The sequence below is a fragment of the Mustela nigripes genome, chromosome 12 (genome assembly GCF_022355385.1).
Source record: "Mustela nigripes isolate SB6536 chromosome 12, MUSNIG.SB6536, whole genome shotgun sequence".
NCBI classification, from domain to species: Eukaryota; Metazoa; Chordata; class Mammalia; order Carnivora; family Mustelidae; genus Mustela; species Mustela nigripes.
In genome coordinates this window covers 117,167,728-117,188,879 of record NC_081568.1, presented here as the reverse complement: position 1 = coordinate 117,188,879, position 21,152 = coordinate 117,167,728, and the positions used below count along the sequence as shown (strand labels likewise).

Sequence of the window (21,152 nt, the reverse complement as noted above, 5' to 3'; positions counted from 1 at the left end):
TTTAACTAGGAGATGTGCTTGTCAAAAAGTATAAATGTTTATATGAACATAAGATTTATATATACATAAAATTTATGTACATAAGATAACCAGCCTTAACTTTTTATTAGACTGCTTTTGAAGAAAACAGAAATAACTTAAGCATGGTAGTATATACTTTTTCTTTTTTTTCGATTTTAGAAATGCTTGAAACGTTAAAGAATTACTGTACTTTAAAATTGACTTTAAGTACCTATTATGATATTAAATATTCTTTTTTTTCTTAGGATTTTATTTATTTATTTATTTGAGAGAGAGAGAGCATGAGACAGTGTGCAGAGACAGTGTGCACAGGCAGGGGAAAGGGCAGAGGAAGAGGGAGAAGCAGACTCCCCATTGAGTAGGAAGCCCCACATGGGGCTCCATCCCGGGACCTTGGGATCATGACCTGAGCCAAAGACAGACACTTAACCAACTGAGCCACTCAGGTGCCCAGTATTAAATACTCTTGTAAAATTATTCTCAATTTTTTTGTGTGTTAATGTCTTCAAAATCGGTTAGAAATCTTTAATGAAAGTGTTGAACAAATGGTGGGGGAAAAAAAAATCATTTTATGTGAAGCATTTAGGGAATTGTTGAAAACAAAGCTCACATATAGGAAGACCTTGAAATGTATCCCCATGAAATTAAAGGAGAAACTGAACAAATTAAATGATGAGAACTCAAAGGATGTACAAGATTTATTTATTTTTCTTTTATTTTTTATTATTTTTTTAAAGATTTTTATTTGTTCATTTGACAGAGAGAGACACAGTGAGAGTGGGAACACAAGCATGAGGAGTAGGCCTCGATCCCAGGACTCTGGGATCATGACCTGAGCCAAAGGCTGAGGCTTAACAACTGAGCCACCCAGGTGCCCCATGTATAAGATTTAGTTGTAGAATTCCATAATTGTGTTTTGAAATACATAGACTTATGAGAAAAATCTCTTCATGGAACTTACATTTTTAAAAATTATATAAATTGATATTCTAGTTCAGAGTAAAGTTGAACTGGGAAGTCCTATAATTCTGTAGCATCTAAATTTAGCAAAACATTAAAAAATAACCATAAATATTTGATGAGGATTTTTTTTTTAATTTCAGAAATTTAATTTATGGGTATTTGAGATTTTTTTTTTAATTATTTGTCCAAAAAAGTCACTCTGCCTGGAGACAAAAAAACCAAAAACTAGTACTTTTAAGAATATTTGGGTTAAATACTCATATACTGTATTATTAAAATTGAGGATATTCTTCATTTAGCAAAATTTGCTGTGTACTTAATAAATTCACCAGGTAACTTAACACCTGAGGAAGACGATATATAGGTATCAACAATTTACTGTGTCTAAACAATTTACTGTATATAGGTATCTAAAATTTCCTTGCCCTTGGGGTGCCTGGGTGGCTCAGTTGGTTAAGCAACCAACTTTTAGTTTTGGCTAGGTCATGATCTTGGCATCCTGAGATTGAGACCCTGTGGTGTTCTGCACTCTGTGGGGAGTCTGCTTGAGAATATTCTATATCTCCCCTGCCCCTCCCCTCACTTGCCTGCTTGTGCTCTCTTGCTCTCTCTCAAATAAATCTTTAAAAAAAAAAGTCAATGTCACCATAAAAAAAAGAGAGAGAGATTTACTAACCTTGAAGTGCAATTTGGAAAAATACAAAAATAATACAATTATAAAAAAGTACTTTCCTCAGAAAAATATCTTTAACAGATACAACTAAGAAATTGTTTAAAGTGTATGAAAATGAGGGATGCCTGGGTGGCTCAGTCAACTAAGGATCCAATTCTTGATTTCCACTCAGGTTATGATATTATGATCTCAGGCTAATGAGATCAAAACCCAAGTCCGGCTCCTTGCTCAGCCAAGAGTCTGCTTGAGATTGTCTGTCTCTCCCTCTCTCCCCTCCCCCCCAGTATGTGTGCTCACTCTGTCTCTCTTTCTCTAAAATAAATAAATATTTTTAAAAAGTATATGAAAATGAATCTGTGTATACTTTTAATATTGAAAGAATATAGGCTTTTTACTTTAGTGAGCACAGCTATAAGAATTTTTTGAAAGTAAGTTATTTTTGAAAATTGTTTTTAAATATTATGTAGGTCCACAGATAAAATAAAACCATTTAACTGGTTAATAAGATTTGAAAAATGATATAATTTTAGTTCCTTTCACTAATTGTTTTATTCTAAATCACATCTTGGTTTGGGTGATCCCCTCTACAAATTAATTCCTTCTTCTGATTTTTCTTTCTCTTGAGAATATGACTTTTCTCCCAGTCCTGTAGACTTAAAATCTTGCTGTGAACACTGACTCCTGTCTCTGTTTTACAAAGATTTGTCTAGTGATAGGATAGAAAATGAAGTAGAAGGAGATGATGGAGTTTGAAACTACACAGGAGCAGTAGGAAATGGATGATGAGAGATAACAGAAAAAACTGATCATTTGGCTGTGCACTTAGTGAGAGAAAGTTAGAATGTGGAAGACGACTCCCATTCAGTGACATGAATACCTGAGTTGCTAGTGGTGTCATAGGGACCTCAAGGAAGAAAGGAAGTTTCAGAGGGCAGATGATAAGATTTTCTGGGGTCATGTTGAGTTTGAGGTACCTGTGGAACATCCAAGAGAGTTACCCAGTATGGAGTTGGACGGTTAGAACAGCTGCTCCAGCATACACATTGTAGCAGAAGACGTGGATGTGGGTTAATCTGTCCAGTACAAAGACCAACAGGAAGAGAAAGAGAGAGGAGCTGGTAAAGAATACAGCTGTGTTGTCCAAGATAGAGTTGGGGGAGAAACAGAGCTCTAATAATCAGTGGATTAGCTGTAGGAGGAATTTAGGCCTTGCTAAGACAGGAAAAGTTCCCAGAAATAGTTTATCATTTGAAACTTTCAGACTTAAATTTAACAAACTTCTAAGATAAAAGTCTTTCATATAGTTGTATAGTTGTATACTCTAACTTTTATTTTAATACTTTTCTACAAACTCAGTATCTTTTTTTTTTTTTAAAGATTTTATTTATTCATTTGAGAGAGAGAGAGCATGAGCGAGGAGAAGGTCAGAGGGAGAAGCAGACTCCCCATGGAGCTGGGAGCCCGATGCGGGACTCGATCCCGGGACTCCGGGATCATGACCTGAGCCGAAGGCAGTCGTCCAACCAACTGAGCCACCCAGGCGTCCCAAACTCAGTATCTTTATTTATTTTTACTGTGACTTTTTTAAAAGTTTTATTTTGTACAAGGACATCTTGATTAGTTTAGAGTGGACTTTTTAATGTCTTGCCAAGAACATCAGTTTTATTAAATAATTTGATACATAGACCTGTTCTAGAAATTTAAATATTCACCAAGTCAGCCCAAAACAATTTAAAAAAATCTCTTTTTATTTTATTCTTAGAACCTGTTTTTCAATGTAATCCATAGACAAAGTTTTAACTTTCTTACATTTTATTTTTACTTACTAGCTTTTTCTTTTTAAAATTGTATCAAGAATATATTCTGGGGGTGACTGTCTGGCTCTGTCAGTGGAACGCATGATGCTTGATCTTATGGTTGTGAGTTCAACCCTCACATTGGGTATGGAGCCTACTAGAAAAAAAAATGTATTCTGTATGTATACACTTTATTTAAAGATTAAACCATCTAATTTAAGTAGTTTTCCTCCTGTAATATATGCCTCATTATATCTTACATGTTCATTTTGATCCTTCAGCTTTGGTATATGATTTCTCTTTTAGTAGAAAAATGCTGGGTTCTTTCATCACAATTACAGTCATTGGTCTGATAATCCTGTGAGTCAATCTACACAAAACAAGAAGCTCACATCAAACTCCTGGCAGGTTTAGTTAAAATTAAAATGCATGCTCAACTGTAGAGATTGTCAAGTGTGGAAATAATATTTGTCCAGCTGGACAGCTTTCTTTTGTAGTTGCTAAATGAAAGTTGAGATTCTGTCTGCTCTTTGAAAGCTTCTGTGTCATGAAGGTAATTTGGACTGTTTGTGGTTTGACAGGGATTATTAAAATCAGATGAACTGAAGGGAAGCAAGTGTGAGAAAGCAAAATTGACACTGACACTCTCTATTATTTGCAGCTTGGATCATGATGACTATGTTGATATGATAGATTCACTGTTGAGATACGTTAAGCAGCAAATAAAGTAAAAAGCAAGTATAGTGATGGATTTTCTGATTTAACATGAAGAAATCCTATATTTATTTTCACTGATTGCTTTTTAAATAGATTTTCAGGTCACTTGATATGAATTTGCCTTAACCGACAACAAATTTTCTTTCTATTAAACTATAGAATTTAAAAATATACTGCAAAGACAATAAAACAGAAGATTAAATATTAGAGAAATAGATCACATGATTAAAATAATAGAATTTTAAAATTAGAAGGGTCCCTAAAGATAATTTTCATCTAATTTCTTTTTTTGTGTGTACATGGAAACTAGAAAGAGTATCACATTTAAATATTATTTGATAGCTTAAATGTTGAATCTTAATTTTTCAATAGTATATTTTCTTACCTCTTCACAATTTTTTAAAAAATAGCTTAATTGTTGAGAAGCATTTAAAAATGTTTAAGCCACCATGGTAGGTAACTTTTTTGTTTAAAGATCATAAACAAATTATGTTATACTTATATGTGGCCTATAAATAATACTAGTGGCCTATAAATAATACTATGGACACTGATGAAGTAAATACCTCCCATAAATATAATTTTTTACTGAAAATGTCCTTAGTAGAGGGAGCTACAGCTAGGACGCTATTTCAAGTTGTTAATCAAGGACTATTATGGCAGAAAAATATATTTAAATATGAAGAACTATATATGTAAACAAAGTAAAAAGCCTGGAGTTGTCTTATGCATTGTGGAAACCTTCAGTGGTATTTAAGCCAGGTAGTGAAATGATCCAGTTTCATTCATAAGACAAGAAGTTCAATGCTGATATGCACATTGGACACAAACTCTGTGTCCTACAGTTCAGTTTAATTCAATTCTGACACTATCTGTAGCTAACACAGACCCCACAAGTTAATGGCTCTGTCCCACAAGACTGCCCCACATTACATGAGAGCCTCAAACGGCATCTCCAGGGGATGTCCACTTGTGCCCCGCTAACTACAGAGTTGAGGGTCCCACAGCCCCTTACTCAGGTTCAGTAAGTCATTAGAATGACTCACAGAACTCAAAAAAGTGCTGTAGTTCTGGTTACAATATTTTTATAAAGGATACAATTCAGGAAGGGCCAAATGGAAGAGATTCTTAGACAAAGTGAGGTGGGAGGTACGGGGAGACAAAGGAGCAATAACCAAATATGTATTTCTTATTAAACCATGAGGTGTGAGTCTTGGATGCCAGATAGGAGGTTTTCCCCCCTTTTTTTTTCAGCAAAAGATAATGTCAGATTTAAGATACTGGATCCACACAGAAGAAGAAATCAAATTGAGAGCATTTGGTTACCATTTAATATATTAGGGAAGAGAAAGGGTCAAAAAATTTGGTGATCATTTGAGACAGAAGTCAGCAAACTTTTTCTCTTAAGGGCCAGATAGTAAATATTTTAGGGTTTATGGACTGCATTTGGCCACGGTGGCATATTCTTTTTAATTCTTTTTAATTTTACAACTCTTTAGAAATGTAAAGACCATTCATAGTTTGCTGGCCATAGAAAACACAGACAGTGCTATACTCGACTGACACCTAATTGAAGTTAGTAAGGCAAGGAAGAGGAGAGAGATTAGGGGAGGCAGTGACCCTGTAATATAGGAAGAGAACCCAGTTTACAGAAAGGATTTTATATTAAATTTTGGACTTGTTGTGTTCAAAGGACCTTTGAAACAGCAATATGCCTCACAAATGTTTGGAATTATGTGTTAAGGTTTTGGAGGAAGAGCTAGATTAGTGATATAGACTTTAAATTTTCAGCATAGGGAAAATAGATGGATGAGGTTAATCAATTTAAAAAAATATAGAATAAGAAGATTCCAGCCTGAAATGAACTGGAAGAGAAAAGGAGGAAAACTTTCTGTATTTTCTTTCCCATGTCAGACAAGGGGAGTAAGGATATATGGGAAGAATTCAGCCTGAGAAATAATAGGAATAGAGTTTTTGAGATTTGAGAAGGACAAAATCCAAATAAATAAAAGTAAAACAGAATATCTAAAAATTAAAATACTTTAGAAAAAAACAAAATCTACTCTGGTTAAATTAAAAAGAAACAGTAGCTTTGAAAGAAGAATGTTTAGGGAAAGTAGTTAAAATGAGAAGCAGATTCTAGAGAGAACTCTAGAGAGAACTCACACAAAACTAGTTAATTAAGTTAATTAGGTTAATTTAAGCAAAGAAAAAAACAGTGGCTCTTGTTCAGTGGAATAGGAAGATTTATTGTGTGTCTCTGACAGAATCAAACCAAAAATACCCCTCAAAACAACTATATGAACTTTTAATCTCAGAAGGAAAGGAAGTGGGCAATTATAGGCCCTCAGGAAAAAATCCATGTACTTTCTCTTGGGAGGCTGGATTTAACTTGGTTGGTATACCACTAAGTGGTTCCCTGTTCCACCCTTCATTCTAGATTTCAGGATTTCTTTGCATCTGATGGTTCAATTTGGGTCAGATGTCTAATCTTGGATAATTAGTTATGACAGGAAAGCTGGATCCTCTAGCATAAAAATTGACTACCATTGTATATCCCTGAATTGTCTATCAGATTATAAAGAGAAACTTGAGCTGGACAGCTACCTAAATTGGGAACTCCTACCTGGAGCCTGTGAGTTAATGTGTAAGGGACAAGAAAGGTACTAGGAAGCCGTAATACATAGGAAGATTGGCAAGAGAGGAATATCAAGAAAGGAGTAGCTGTCTGTACCAAATAGTGCAGAGATTAAGTATGACAGGAATGGAAAAATATTTTGTCACTTTCAGTGCAAGGATAGAGGCAGAAACCAGATTGTTCTGAATTGAGAAGTAAATAAGAGAGGAGATAAAAGTTGAAGAAATATGGACTACTGTTTGCAGATGTTGGGTTATGAATAGAAGGAGGTTCTAGGGAAGGTTTTGTTGGTTTCTAAAAAGCAAGAAACGAACATGTTTATAGGCAGATGAAGGGGATATTGATGACACAGGACTAGTTAGTGAATATACTAGTAATACTATTAATATTATTAACAGCATTTTAGGAGAAATTCTTAAATCCTTGGAACATACTTTAAGACCTACATTCTTTTGAAGAACCAATTTAAATACAAAGTACATACTAAGTTTAAATCATTCTTACCTAGTTATTCAAAGAAAATTTCTTAAAAATGTAATCAACACATCTTATAAGCTGTATTTATTATTTCTAGTTGATATGCAGTACAGTTCCTTTTTAAAAATACTCCATAACTTAAACTTTCTACTGTACTACTTTCCAAATTAATAAGGTTTTTACTCTGCCTGGAAATTCATTAGTTAATCCTTAACCCCATGATTTTTGACTATCTTTAGATCTAATCTAAAAATATATAATAATTTTATGACTTTTAATTGATGTGAAATGTGTGAGTGCTAAGTTATAAAAGAATGTGGAATTAAAATTTGGTTTCACATTATCTTGGTTTCACTGTTGGATTAAAGCAAGAGATGGCTAGGATTGCATATTAAAGATTATAGAGTTAATAAATAAAAATATTTTCTAGAAAGAGAAGTGCATTGAAAAATAAAGTAGTGTCAGGTTTGTGGGTAAAACATATGACAATTAATTCTGTTTGCTTGTCAAGCTACAATAAGTGTATTCTGACTGATCCTGTCAATTTCTACCTCATACATACACATTTAAATTACTTACCGAGGAGTTACAGAGGGGATTTTAATAGCCATAACATGTTAATATGCTTACTTATTGGATGTATATTAACAGTCCCACTCATACAACTAAAATAATCAGAATTTCCACAATTATTAATAGAAAGCACACCAGTCTGTGGTAGGAATCCTAACACATAGATGAGAGTTGAGAAAATAAAGAAAAGAATATCAAGTTCTATATTTCCTAATATAAGACTTTAATGCATAGGTATTTTAGATGACTATCAACAAATTGAGAGCCTTTTGGGTTGTATCTTAGTCTTTGGAGAGGCTAAAACATTAAAATTTCAACTTCTAGTAATTGATGAAAAGAAATAAATTTTGGTGACTTTGAAATACCACAGGGACAAGATATTGCCTTAAAAAATTTATTTTGGGGAGCACCTGGGTGGCTCAGTGGGTTAAAGCCTCTGCCTTCAGCAGAGTCCTGGGATCGAGCCCTGCATCAAGCCCCACATCGGGCTCTCTGCTCAGCAGGGAGCCTGCCTTCCCCCTCTCTCTCTGCCTGCCTCTCTGCCTACTTGTGATTTCTGTCTGTCAAATAAATTTTTAAAAATTTTTTAAAAATTAAAAAAAATTTATTTTTGGAAATTGGTTTCATAATGAAGGAGATTTATAATGGTCCTAGGGAAAGCTGTCAATTACATATGGTGATAAATAAGTCAATATATATAAGATGTAAAATAATGATTTTTTTTTTTTTTAAAGATTTTATTTATTTATTTTACAGAGAGATCACAAGTAGGCAGAGAGGCAGGCAGAGAGAGAGAGAGGAGGAAGCAGGCTCCTGCTGAGCAGAGAGCCCGATGCGGGACTCGATCCCAGGACCCTGAGATCATGACCTGAGCCGAAGGCAGCGGCTTAACCCACTGAGCCACCCAGGCGCCCTTTTTTTTTTTTTTTAAGTACAAGTCTATGCAGGGGGCGGTTTATAGCATTGGGATTAAGGAAACCATTTGAAACAGTTGCAATCCCAGTTTTGCCACTTCCTATGCAAGTAATCTTGGGCAACTCAAAGAAAACTTTCTGTGCCTACGTTTGTACATCTTTCATGTGGAGAATATAATAGTACCTATCCCATAGAATTATGGTAAGAATCAAAATTGTTCATACATATAAAGTACTTAGAACAGTCTATGGTCCATAAAAATCCTATGTAAAAGTTAGCTGTAATTATCATTAAAATCACTATTTAGCCACCATACCTTTAATCCATGTCTCAATAAGTGAATACACTGATGAAATTTTTAAGACCTAGGGAAAATTATGATACTGATTTTTAGAAAATTTATAATATTTATGATAATGACAGGACTTTGTGAATGATTCAGAACTACTTTGTGACTAGGTATGGATGGAAAAGTAAAAATGAGCCAGACTAGAGGGAAAAAAAATGGACAAAATTTGTTTTCAGTCTGCTTTTTTTTTCTTTCTTCAAACCAGCAACTCAAATCAAACCAGCAATAATAATACAAAAAAAATTTTTTTTAAAGATTTTATTTATTTATTTGACAGAGAGAGGTCACAAGTAGGCAGAGAGGCAGGCAGAGAGAGAGAGAGGAGGAAGCAGGCTCCCAAAGAATTTTTTAAAAATACAAAAAATAATAGGTCAGGGATACATGATGTCTGTGAAGGTGTGATTCCCTACTGTCATCCTGTTCCTTGTGGAGGCATAATACCCAAAGTCAGCTGGTCTTTTACATCTTCTGTTAAGTGAAGAGTATGCCAAGTTAAGGGAGCTCAGAAACTTGGGCTAGCTGCTTCTTAGAATATTTTAGAAATCTGGGGGCTTGGGGGGAAACATCAGTATGGGCATCTACCTATTACTTGCTGCCTCACATTTCCTCTTTTCACATCTTATTTCTTGCTGAGCTATAGATTCAATGTAAGCTTTTCATGTAACAGTCCTGGGGAAGAGAAAAGGAAATAATTAAAATTTGCTCTGAGTGCATGACACAGGAAGAATGATATTATTAATGATTGAAATAGTCCATTGGAAGAGTTAATTTGAGGGGGGTATTCAGAAATATGTCCTCCTCCTGCCATTCCTTATAGAATACAGAAAAGTTATAGCTAGAAGAAACCTCATCCATCTCACTTTATAAATGAGGAATGTGAGCTCTGTCTCTCTTGAGAGATCAAGTGATTTAAAGTCACATTAACGGAGCTAGGATCAGAACTCAAATCTATTGATTCTTGATTCAGTAGTGTTTAGAGTTAAATGTGTTTTAGTATCATGGAACATTTTGAAACTTGTTTAGTTAAATGTGGAACATAAATTTTTAATTAATTAAAACATTTCCTTACCATGCTCTTTAAACATGTTTATTTAGGCTAGACAGTAGGACTTAAGGTAAACTAGAGCTGGTGGACAGATTAAGTCCACAGTTTGTGCATAGGTCTGAAAAGGCATGTGACCTTCCTTTCTGGGCTTTTTCATGGAGGAGAAGTCACGTGGTCCTAATGTTTCCCCTTTACTAATTCATTTGCAGTGTAGATTTTTTCCCAATGGTTGGTCTGTCTATCTTTTTTCACTTTTTCTAAGTGTATAGATGATTAAGAGAAAGCATACATTTGGTTGGTTATAAGAAACATGGCATTCTAGATATTTATTATTGAAGACACAGGAAAAAAAAAAGATAAAATGAGGATTCTAATCATTATATGTGTTTAAATAATGAAAAAGAGACCCTAGGTTAGAAAGGTATCATTTTAAAATATGTTAAAAGACAAGTGATATTCCAAAATTACTTTTGTGGGCTTTCTTTGGATCACATGAGGTTTGACTTTTTTTTATTGCTTTATTTTAATGTTTTCTGGCTGTGCTTATAATATGTACATATTTTATTATAGTCACTGTTCTTAGGAATTTATAACTCAACTGTTATAATTTGCCTGTGGCTGAAACTTGATCTACAGATGTTTGGCTTAGATATAATTCTTCAAACATTACTCTTTTTTAAAAGGCAATAATTAATATTAGATTGGCTATTAATATTTGTTTGAAATATTAAGCACTGTTTTTTTTAATCTTATATTTTAAATGGTCAGAAACATTACAGGAGAATGAACACTTAAAAATAGTACTGTGGAATGATAATTTCAAAAACAAAGTTACTGTACTTTAAATAAAGTTTCAACTCCCATTTTTGGTTGATTACGGATTAGGATAAGAGACTTCATTCATTATGACAACAGGATAATAGTAGTACAGAAACATAATCAGAATGTGAAGCTCAATCTTGACCCACAACTCCATAGCCACTTCCTTCCTCCCTCCAAATTTTCTGAAGGTTTTTCTGCATTTCCGACGTACCACTGAGATAATTGTCAAGTTACGTTAGTCCCTTAATTATTCACTTTTTTTGTTGTGAAGGTCATAGTTATTTTTACTTAGAGAATAACAGTGCTCTTTCTACTGGCTCCTTTTTTATTGCCTTATTTTTCTTTACTGCCTCTACTCCTTTAGAGGAGACACTATCCAATCTCCCTCTTTTCTTTCTTCCTCCCTGCCCCCCTCACGATGCCCAGGCACAGTGTCACAACCTATGCCCATGGAGTGCATGGAAGGAAGTGAGAGGACTAGTGCCTGTACTCATTCCCATTCAGTGTGTGCTTTTTGTCACCACAATCCTGCAGGGATCACTGCCATTCTGTTCTACCACTTAAAAGTTCAAACTTTTTTCAAACTTCAAAAAGTTTTGAACTTAAAAGTTCAAACTTGAGCATTACTTACCACAGCCTACTTTCCCCTTTTAATTTATTTCTCTTGTTGGTCCTGTGAATCTCTCTTCATTCTGGTTAATTTCCTCATCCTATTCTGTTTTGCCCATGAGGTTTTCTCTTATTCTATCACACAGAATTTTAAACCTGCTGCCTCTTTACCTCTTTACTTTTCTATTGTCCTTCATCACCTTAGAACGGTATCTTAAATACAGAAACATCACAGGTGGATGCTAGTCATGTGAAAGCTCTGAACCATCCTCATTCTGGTACCCTGTTGTTGTCAAATGGCATTCCCTTAATGTATTCGTTGTATTTATTGATTAACTTCTCTACTGAGGTTAGACAGAGAAAATCACACAACTGTGTATATTGGGTATCCTTCAAAATCATGTCCCGAACCCCATCTGAATGCTCAACATGTTTCAGTCCATTGTTGTTTTTACTCCAGAACTCGTTTCAATGAAAGGTGTAACACACATTTAATACCACAATAACACAGAAGAACAGATTTCTTTTAACAGCATTTGCAAGCACAAAAACCACAAAATAATGTGAAAAGCTTGGTGAAATATTCACAGTTAGTCAAGAGGAATTTAGGAATTATGTGAGTTTTGAGTTAGATTTTGAGAGGAATGATAAACTGAAATTGGCAAGAGAGGTTTTAAGATTGGAAAATGTTTCAAATGAAGACAAAATGTAAGAATAAGAGATTAACAGCCCCTTGAGAGCGGGCATAATTCCTCCGTTAAATATTTTTCCTAATTACATATTTGAAAAAAGAAAACCGCAGGCCCAAAAAGGTGTCTCTCAGACCAAGTTTTCAAACTGGGGTTTAATATCCAATCTAATTGCAATTCAACTTCCATCAGAAATGTGGTCAATTAGGAAGCTTTTCTTTCTATCAGTGCCAATATGTCTTGTCACCTGTGTCCTCTCCATCTCGTAAAGAAAGAGTGTGTGGGGTGGGGGGCTGGGTGGCTCAATGGGTTAAGCCTCTGCCTTCAGCTCAGGTCATGATCTCAGGGTCCTGGGATCGAGCCCCAAATCGGGCTCTCTGCTCAGCGAGGAGCCTGTTTCCCCCCTCTCTCTCTGCCTGCCTCTCTGCCTACTTGTGATATCTCTCTCTCTCTCTCTCTGTAAAATAAACAAACAAACAAATAAATAAATAAGAGTACGTAATCTGCATGATAATACCCCTTGCTACTTCCCCTAGAAAACAGCCTGGTCTGGAATCTGGAACAGTCCTTTTCTTTTTCTTTTTTAAAGGAGAGAGTGAGAGAGAATGAGAGGAGAGAAGGTCAGAGGGAGAAGCAGACTCCCCATGGAGCTGGGAGCCTGATGCAGGAATCGATCCTGGGACTCTGGGATCATGACCTGAGCTGAAGGCAGTTGCTTAACCAGCTGAGCCACCCAGGCAGCCCTGGAACAGTCCTTTTCTTTTACTAATTACTGTTATGCCCCTACCCTGTTCAATAAAATCTTTCCATTTTGTACAATTCCTGGGAATGCTTCTCTATTTGCTAGATGTGGTGCTGCTGAGTCATCATTTAGCAAAGCGAATTAGATCTTCAAATTCACTTGGTTGAATTTTACTTTTTAACATGCAAAAATAAGTACTTACTGCCAAAATATAGGAAAATTCTAAGTATAAAGAAGAAAATAAATATCAACTGTAGTCTAAATATTGAGGGATAACCATTTTAACATTTTGGCTAATATTTCTCCAAAACTGTGTTTTGTATGCAGTAAGTGATTCATTTCTCAAGACACCAGACACCCTTAAATTTTAAAACCAAATAGATCCGTTCAAATTCTACTCTTAACACTAGGTAGCTGCTATGAAACATGTGCATGTTAATCAATCTCTGGGCTCACATTCCCTCCCCTATCATTGAGGATAATAACTATTTTATAGAGTTATTATGAGGTGTAAGGAAGATGATGTGTATTATTTTGTACATAGTGGATACATAATCATATTGCTATTTTGCTCTTATATTTAAGCTGACTTCTATACCTTTTTCTTGTTTTGAATATGTAGAATTTGAACTAATGGGGCTTTATAGTATTGACCAAGTAAGACAAGTCTGAACAGAGTATTAATATGCAACTGGATTTTATTAGAGAGGCTAGCTACAATGTGTTTACTAAGTTTGAGTTTCCTACAAAGCCCGCAGCCAATCAAATTTTTTCATAGCAAAGGTGAGGTTTTACTTTTTATAACAACTGTTGAATGGCTGATCATCTGAACTACCCCAAGAGATTAAAAAATATGCAAATATAGAAGCTGAACTCATTATTAGTAATATTAACCGTTGGATTTAGTATAAAGAAAATATTATGATAATAGCTGTAACTAGTTGAGCTGAGGATCTCAGGATCTCAGACTCATTGGTTATATGGAAGTATTGAAGTTTTGGTGCCCTAAAGATGTAGAACTTCTTCTTTTATTATTATTATTATTATTATTATTTATTTTCTCACCATAACGCATACTGTCCCCAATGTTCATCGCCCAGCCACCCCATCCCTCCCACCCCCTCCCTCCAGCAACCCTCAGTTTGTTTCCTGAGAAAGATGGTTTGTCTCCCCCTCTGGTTTCATCTTGTTTTGTTTTTCCCTCCCTTCCCCTAAGATCTTCTGTCTTCTCAAATTGCTCATATGAATGAGATCATATAATTGTCTTTCTCTGATTGACTTATTTTGCTTAGCATAATACCCTCTAGTTCCATCCACGTTGTTGTAAATGGCAAGATTTTGTTTTATGATGGCAGTGTAGTATTTATATTTTTATAAATACTACCTATATATATGTATCTATGTATAGATCTATGTATCTATATATATATCTATGTATCTATAGATATATCTATGTATACATATATCCATATATCTGTATATCTATACATAGATATACAGATATAGATATATATCTATTTATAGATATATATACATTATCCACTCAAGATGTAGAACTTCTGATGTATATACAGTATTATACCATTTAGCTTATAATTTTTTGGCTATTTTTTAGCCTGTTTTCAAATTAGCATTTATTATGACACATTATAAGTAATTATTTGTTCACAACAAGATATTACACCTTGTACTGAAAGGATGATCTAAGTGTAGGATGATCTAAGTGTATAAAAATTTTGATATTTTATTTTTGTGATTATTCTGTTTTTGGAGCTGAGTTATAAATGAAAAACCTTGTGATGCCATAGGCTTTTATATTAAAATGTTTTGGTTGGATATTTTCCTTTTAAAATAAAATCTCTAAAAAATTTAAATTAAAAAAAAAGCTTTACCCCAAGGCTACTTCATTGAAGTTCCAGATGATGCCTATGAGAAATCTTCAGCTATTTCATTATAGGATAATAAATTAGCTGAATTTCTTGTAATTAAATAATTGAAGATGAGGAAGCCTATTAGTATTGTAGCTAGCCTCTGTAAAAATTTTTAGATAATTTTTCAGGTATTTTTGTATTTATCCACATCCCCTTCACCTTTATCTTATTAATATTTATTCCATGTATATTTTTAATGATGTAATGTTTAAATTTCTTATTCATTTAACCATCAGTCATTGCATAATTTATAAGCACTATTTTATGTCCAAAAATAACATATTCCTAAATAAAATGGCTCACATTCTGCCCCATCTCCATTATTTTTAGTCTGTCCCATTGCCCTGCTCTACTTGTGCTCATAGTACTTCTTAGCATGTGATCTTTTATAAAGTATATGTTTATGTGCTCTTTTTTTTTTTAAGATTTTATTTATTCATTTGACAGACAGAGATCACAAGTAGGCAGAGAAGTAGGTGGGGGTGGGGGCAGGCCCCCTGCAGAGCAGAGAGCTCGATGCTGACTGATCCCAGGACCCCAGGACCACGACCCAGCCAAAGGCAGAGGCTTTAACCCACTGAGCCACCCAGGCGCCCCTGCTTATGTGCTCTTAAAACAGATTAAAACTCCATGAAGGCAGGGACTTTGACTTGTTACAACTTCATCCTGGCTTCAGGAGCAGTGCCTTTTATATATCAAACATTCAAGAGTATATATGGACTGTCTGAAAGAATGATCTCATAGTGGAAAAATGCATCTCTCTCTAGCAAGAGTGGTATATGTAAGTTTTAGTTAGTTATAGTTATTTAGGTTGACAGGGGTGATAGAGGAACTCAAGGAAAATTTTGCCTTCTTCACACGCAAAAAGGGCTAGGAGATGACACTTAAAATTCTGAAGTTAGGACTTCGGGTCAATCACTATTCAATAAGAGTAGAGGGAAGAAGTTGAATTCTGCTGCCACCACCCTTGGTCACAGTGGTCTAGGAGGCTATATGATTTCCTTTAGAGCTCTTGGTTACAGTGAGAAGCAGGAGGATGCTTAAGTACTCTGAGGGGTGCTGTTTTGTACAGCTTTCAAACTGTAGAGGGGTAGGAAAATTAGGTCACACCTCATGAAAATTAAATAACCAAACATTCTGCATAGTTTAATAGTACCCTAGTTTTCCTACTGCTATATTTCTTTTTACCTATAAGTAGAAATTTCTATTTTGGTTTAGTATCACAACTGGAGGGTTGTTGTTTTTTGGTTTTTGGTTTTTTTTTTCTTTATTTTAGAGGAACTGACATGTTTTTTATTCTTATTCCTCAGAATGGATTGTGGAGATGAATATTCCCATAATTCTTTTGACCTACATTGTCTGTTAGATTCATTTCCTGGAGACTTGGAGTTTAAGCAGATCTTCAGTGACATTGATGAACAGATAGAACAAAATGCTACAAGGTAAATACTGCTAATTACTTAAAATAAGTTGGTTTCATATTTCATTCACACATACTTTTACCTAGTCTAGTTTTAGTGTTAAATACTTTTGGATCATTTTAGGTTTAGTATCATTAATTCTCCTGAAAAGAATTGATTAAACCTCCCTCCCCCAAGAATTTAACATGATTTTTCTTTATCTGATTAATAATTTTTTTTAAGATTTTATTTATTTTTTTGAGGGAAAGAGAGAGAGAGCACAGGCGCACACACACACACACGATGGGTGGGGCAGAGAGAGAAGCAGGGAGCCCCTCTCTATCTCAGAATCCTGGGATCACCACTTGAGCCAAAGGTGGACACTTAACCAACTGCTTAGTACTTTAATAAGACTCAAAACTTTAGGCACTGCTTTCAAATAGGTAAATTAAAGTTTATTGAATCTCTATTAATTTCTTAGAGTTTGCCAATATTGATGGCCTGGATTTTCATTAATATGCTTAGCATTATGCATCCTCACTTGAAAGATAAGCATAGAAATTAAAAATTTGAAATTAAGGTGTTAAAATAAAATGGTTTAGTATAAGGCCATGGATTTCTTGAGTTGTTGAAAACAGAACATGAAAAATATATTATTTTTATGTAACATTTGTCATTGTATGTTCCTTTTTCACTCGGAAGGCTAGAGACCCCATAGAGAATTGCTATGCAAGGTTAGTCTTCATAACCTGCTCCTAAAGTTAGTGCTACCAAACACTAAGGGTGGCAAGGACAGCTAAGGAGTTTGTCATTCGTAAAAGGGGTTTTTTTGTTGTTGTTGTTGTTTTAAAGATTTTATTTATTTATTTGACAGAGCGAGATCACATGCAGGCAGAGAGGCAGGCAGAGAGAGAGGGGGAAGCAGGCTCCCTGCTGAGCAAAGAACCCGATGTGGGGCTCGATCCCAAGACTCTGGGATCATGACCTGAGCCGAAAGCAGAGGCTTTAACCCACTGAGCCACCCAGGCACCCCCATATATGTTTTTTGACAGAAAGGACTTTGTCTTTATATGTTTGTGGATCTTAGAGTCAGTCAAGGCAGTTCACTTATTTGAATCCTTTTAGTTAAATGTTCTAATAAGTCACCTCATGTAGATTATAAATATGCAAACTACAGTAAAAATTTCTAGTGTAGAATGATTCATAGCATTTCCTTTTTTAAAATTTAAGGACTAGTTGTATTGAATTGTCAAAGAAACTAAACCAAGCAAGTGAAATGTTCCTGTGATTTCTTTTCCTTAATGTTTTATTTAAGAATGCAGTCAATTTTTTGTCATAACAAAGGGTATAAATAACTTAAATTCAAAAGAAAACATAATGTTGGGGAATTATAATTAAAAACAAAATCTCCCATCCCAGATATTCTCTCCAAAAAGGCAGAAGAGAACAAAAACACTGCTGTTATTCAACAGGCATTAAACTAGGGTGCAGTGCCTAACACAGGCATTCTGCTAAGAGAATGCAAAGACAGAGCTGGGAATCTCATCCCTTTATATAAGCCAGTAGGTACAACTCATTACAAACATGGTTTCAAGCTAAGTGATAGTTAGGCTTCAAGTGGAGGATTTGGTAGCACATTTACATGCATAGGTCATCATAACTTTACCTGGTTAAAGGATACCTGTGTTAGCTAATTGCTTTTATCCCGAGAAGAAACACACTTCTCATATCCTCATGACAAGATATGATTTTGTAGCTTGGAACAAAGCATGTACTGAAGTTAGGCTCCTATTCTTGGGTAGGAACTCAGAGCCAGGGAACCATCTCCCTTGGTTGTTTGCATTTTGAAAAGATGGCTTTCAGGTTCTTAGGAAATATAGTTCTGGCTGAGAAAGCTGATGAAAGGTCTCTCTAGTCTTTCAAGGGACACATTTCATAGAGTTGAAAAAATTCTTAAAATTACAGATTTCTAAGATACTTTAAGAAAAAGGAAGAAAGAGAAGTTTGCTCCCTTATTTTCAACAGGGAGAATTAAGCCTCTTATTTTGAATTTGCATTTGCATTGCCTATATATACACATATATATGTATATACATATGCACACACACGTACATACATACACATGTGTGTTTATGTATGTTTTTATAAAGATGGCATATATATGATTTAACATACTATAGCCTATGTATTATAATTTATACGTAAATATAAATAACTGTATTAAACTTTAGTGAAATTGCATATTTATATAATTTATATATTATATATTAATATATTTTATGGCACAATTCTTAACCCAAAGAAACTTATAAATGAAAGTAATACTAGCTTAAATATATTTACAAGTCATTTATCTAAATTCCAGAAATGGTTATATTAAAACAAATTTTAAATATTTGTTAAGAGGTAACCTGTCTTCAGGGTTTTTCAAAACAAAACAATATATTAAAACAAATTTTAAATATTTGTTAAGAGGTAACCTGTCTTCAGGGTTTTTCAAAACAAAACAAATCACTGAACTCTGACGCTTTTGTTATAGACTGCTTCATTTTTATTTGCTAAACCATCTGTAGTTAATTTCCTGCCCTACCTGGTCAATAAGAAATCATGCTTAGAAGTAAAACAGTGATTAAAATATTGTATTTTGCATTCATAAGTTGTTATTTAGGTCAAAACTCAGATGTTATTAAAAAGAAAATATGACATGGAATATAAGGATATAATTTTTAAATTAAAAATATTTTATTGCCCATATATTAAAACAAACCTAGAACATAACCACCTCAAGTGACCATTGATCTTCACGAGGGATAAAATAAGGGAGTAGTTGTATGTGCTCTATGCTACATTTAGAATAAAGTCTATTTTTCATCAAATTCAATTATGTTTTTATTATACTCTAGAGAATAAACATAATAGTAGAGGGTATATATATTTTTAAGAATAAAATACTGAATAATAACCATGGTTCAGAAGAATGTAAATCATTTATGCACTCATTTATTGCCTTCTAACAGAATAGCTTTTAGAAAATTGTATGTCATGACGAATCAGTTATGCCACACTTACATTGCAGTAGTTGAATTACCCTTGGCGTTTTTGTATTCTAACAGTTCTATTTATCTCTCAATGGTGTACATTGAATAAGTAATGAACATCTGTATGATTTGGGTTTACCAGATACTTTTTAAAGGAAAGAACATTAGTAATTCATTTTTAAATATAGTATTTTTCCTTACCCTTGAATTTTTAAAGTTGTATTTCTAGCAGTGACCCTGGATTCTAAGTGTAAATTCCTTCCCTCTTCTTAATATCATCAGGTTTTATGGGCCATAGGGTTTTTTGCCTCCCCAAAGCAGTATTCTCCACAATGAAGTAGAGTGCCCAGAGGTCGGTGAACCTTCCCTTGCCCTTCAAGAGAGGCTGTCCTTCTCTCAGACCATTTTCCCTTTAAAATAGTCATTTCCATTCAAGTCAGAGCTGGGTGACGCTTGGGTCTGACTGTGGAACTCAGTGATGGTGAATCATTTACTTCTAATACATATCAGAATTGGTAAGGTAACAGGAAGGTAAATAACCTGCCAAAGAGGGGTACTATGTATGTTGTAGCCACAAACTCAACTTAGTTCTGTAACTGAAAACTGCACATGGCATTGAAATATATTTTGAGCTAAATGGAACTTAATAGTTGAACAAGATACTGAGGTGTATAAGTTTTACTAGGATCACTATATGACATAGAATGATTTTCTCTTAATGTTCAGTTAGATAAAATTATATCTTTAAAATTTTATTTTACCTTTTTATTTTCTAAAGTTTATTTTTTTAAGATTTTATTTAAAGTTTATTTATTTTAAGATTTTATTTATTTATTTGAAAAATAGAGCACAAGCCGGGGGAGGAGCAGAGACAGAGGCAGAGGGAGAAGTAGACTCCACTCTGAGCAGTGAGCCCAATGTGGGGCTTCATCCCAGGAGCCTGGGATCATGACCTGAGCCAAAAGCAGACACTGAACTGACTGTGCCACCCAGGTGCCCCTCTGTTTTCTAAATATAGACAGTCTATGGGTGTCCCTCAAGACCTAAATTTTCCTGCTATTGGTACAGGATTACTGACCCCTCTTTTTTTAACCCAAAGAAAGAATAGAAAGTGTTATGGATAAGACTTGTCTTAATCCAGGAGATGGGGGCATGGATGAGAGGCATGAAATTGTCACAGAACATTGGATACATGGTTTCTATAAATTTGATCATGCTTATTTACAGAGGATACATATTCCATAGATTACATTTACTTTTCACATAATGCTTATTTTTGTGTGTATTTATATATGAAATTGGGGGGGGTGGTTTCCACATGATGGCCTAAGTTATGAACCAAAAGAAATCTTCAGATAAACTATCAACTTAGAGCTTGTCATGGTAGAATCATGCCAGTGGACACACACATTCACATTAATGTATTTTATGGCCATACCAAATTATATAAAATGAAAATTAGTCATTTCAGACTGAGCAGAGTTTGATTATTTCTGGCAGTATTTTGGCATTTATTTAGTAATAACAAGAGGATACAAATTTAATAGGTTTTTTTAAAGATTATATTTATTTGTTTGACTGACAGATATTACAAGTTGGCCGAGAGGCAGGCAGAGAGAGAGGAAGGGAAACAGTCTTCTTGCTGAGCAGAGAGCCTGATGCAGGGCTCGATCTCAGGACCCTGGGATCATGACCTGAGCTGAAGGCAGAGGCTTTAACCCACTGAGCCACCCCGGGGTCCCGCAAATTAATAC

The 21,152-nt window shown here is 34.5% G+C and overlaps 1 protein-coding gene across 3 annotated transcripts in view; it reads left to right on the top strand.

The window, feature by feature from the left end:
• The window catches only part of KIAA0825 (KIAA0825 ortholog), a 405,229-nt gene that overhangs the window by 38,901 nt on the left and 345,176 nt on the right, over positions 1 to 21,152 (top strand). For all 3 annotated transcript variants that reach the window (XM_059416663.1, XM_059416666.1, XM_059416665.1), the window contains exon 3: positions 16,271 to 16,402. In XM_059416663.1, the coding sequence (XP_059272646.1) occupies positions 16,272 to 16,402 (131 nt within the window). In that variant the 5' untranslated portion in view covers position 16,271. The remainder of the gene's footprint in view (positions 1 to 16,270; positions 16,403 to 21,152) is intronic.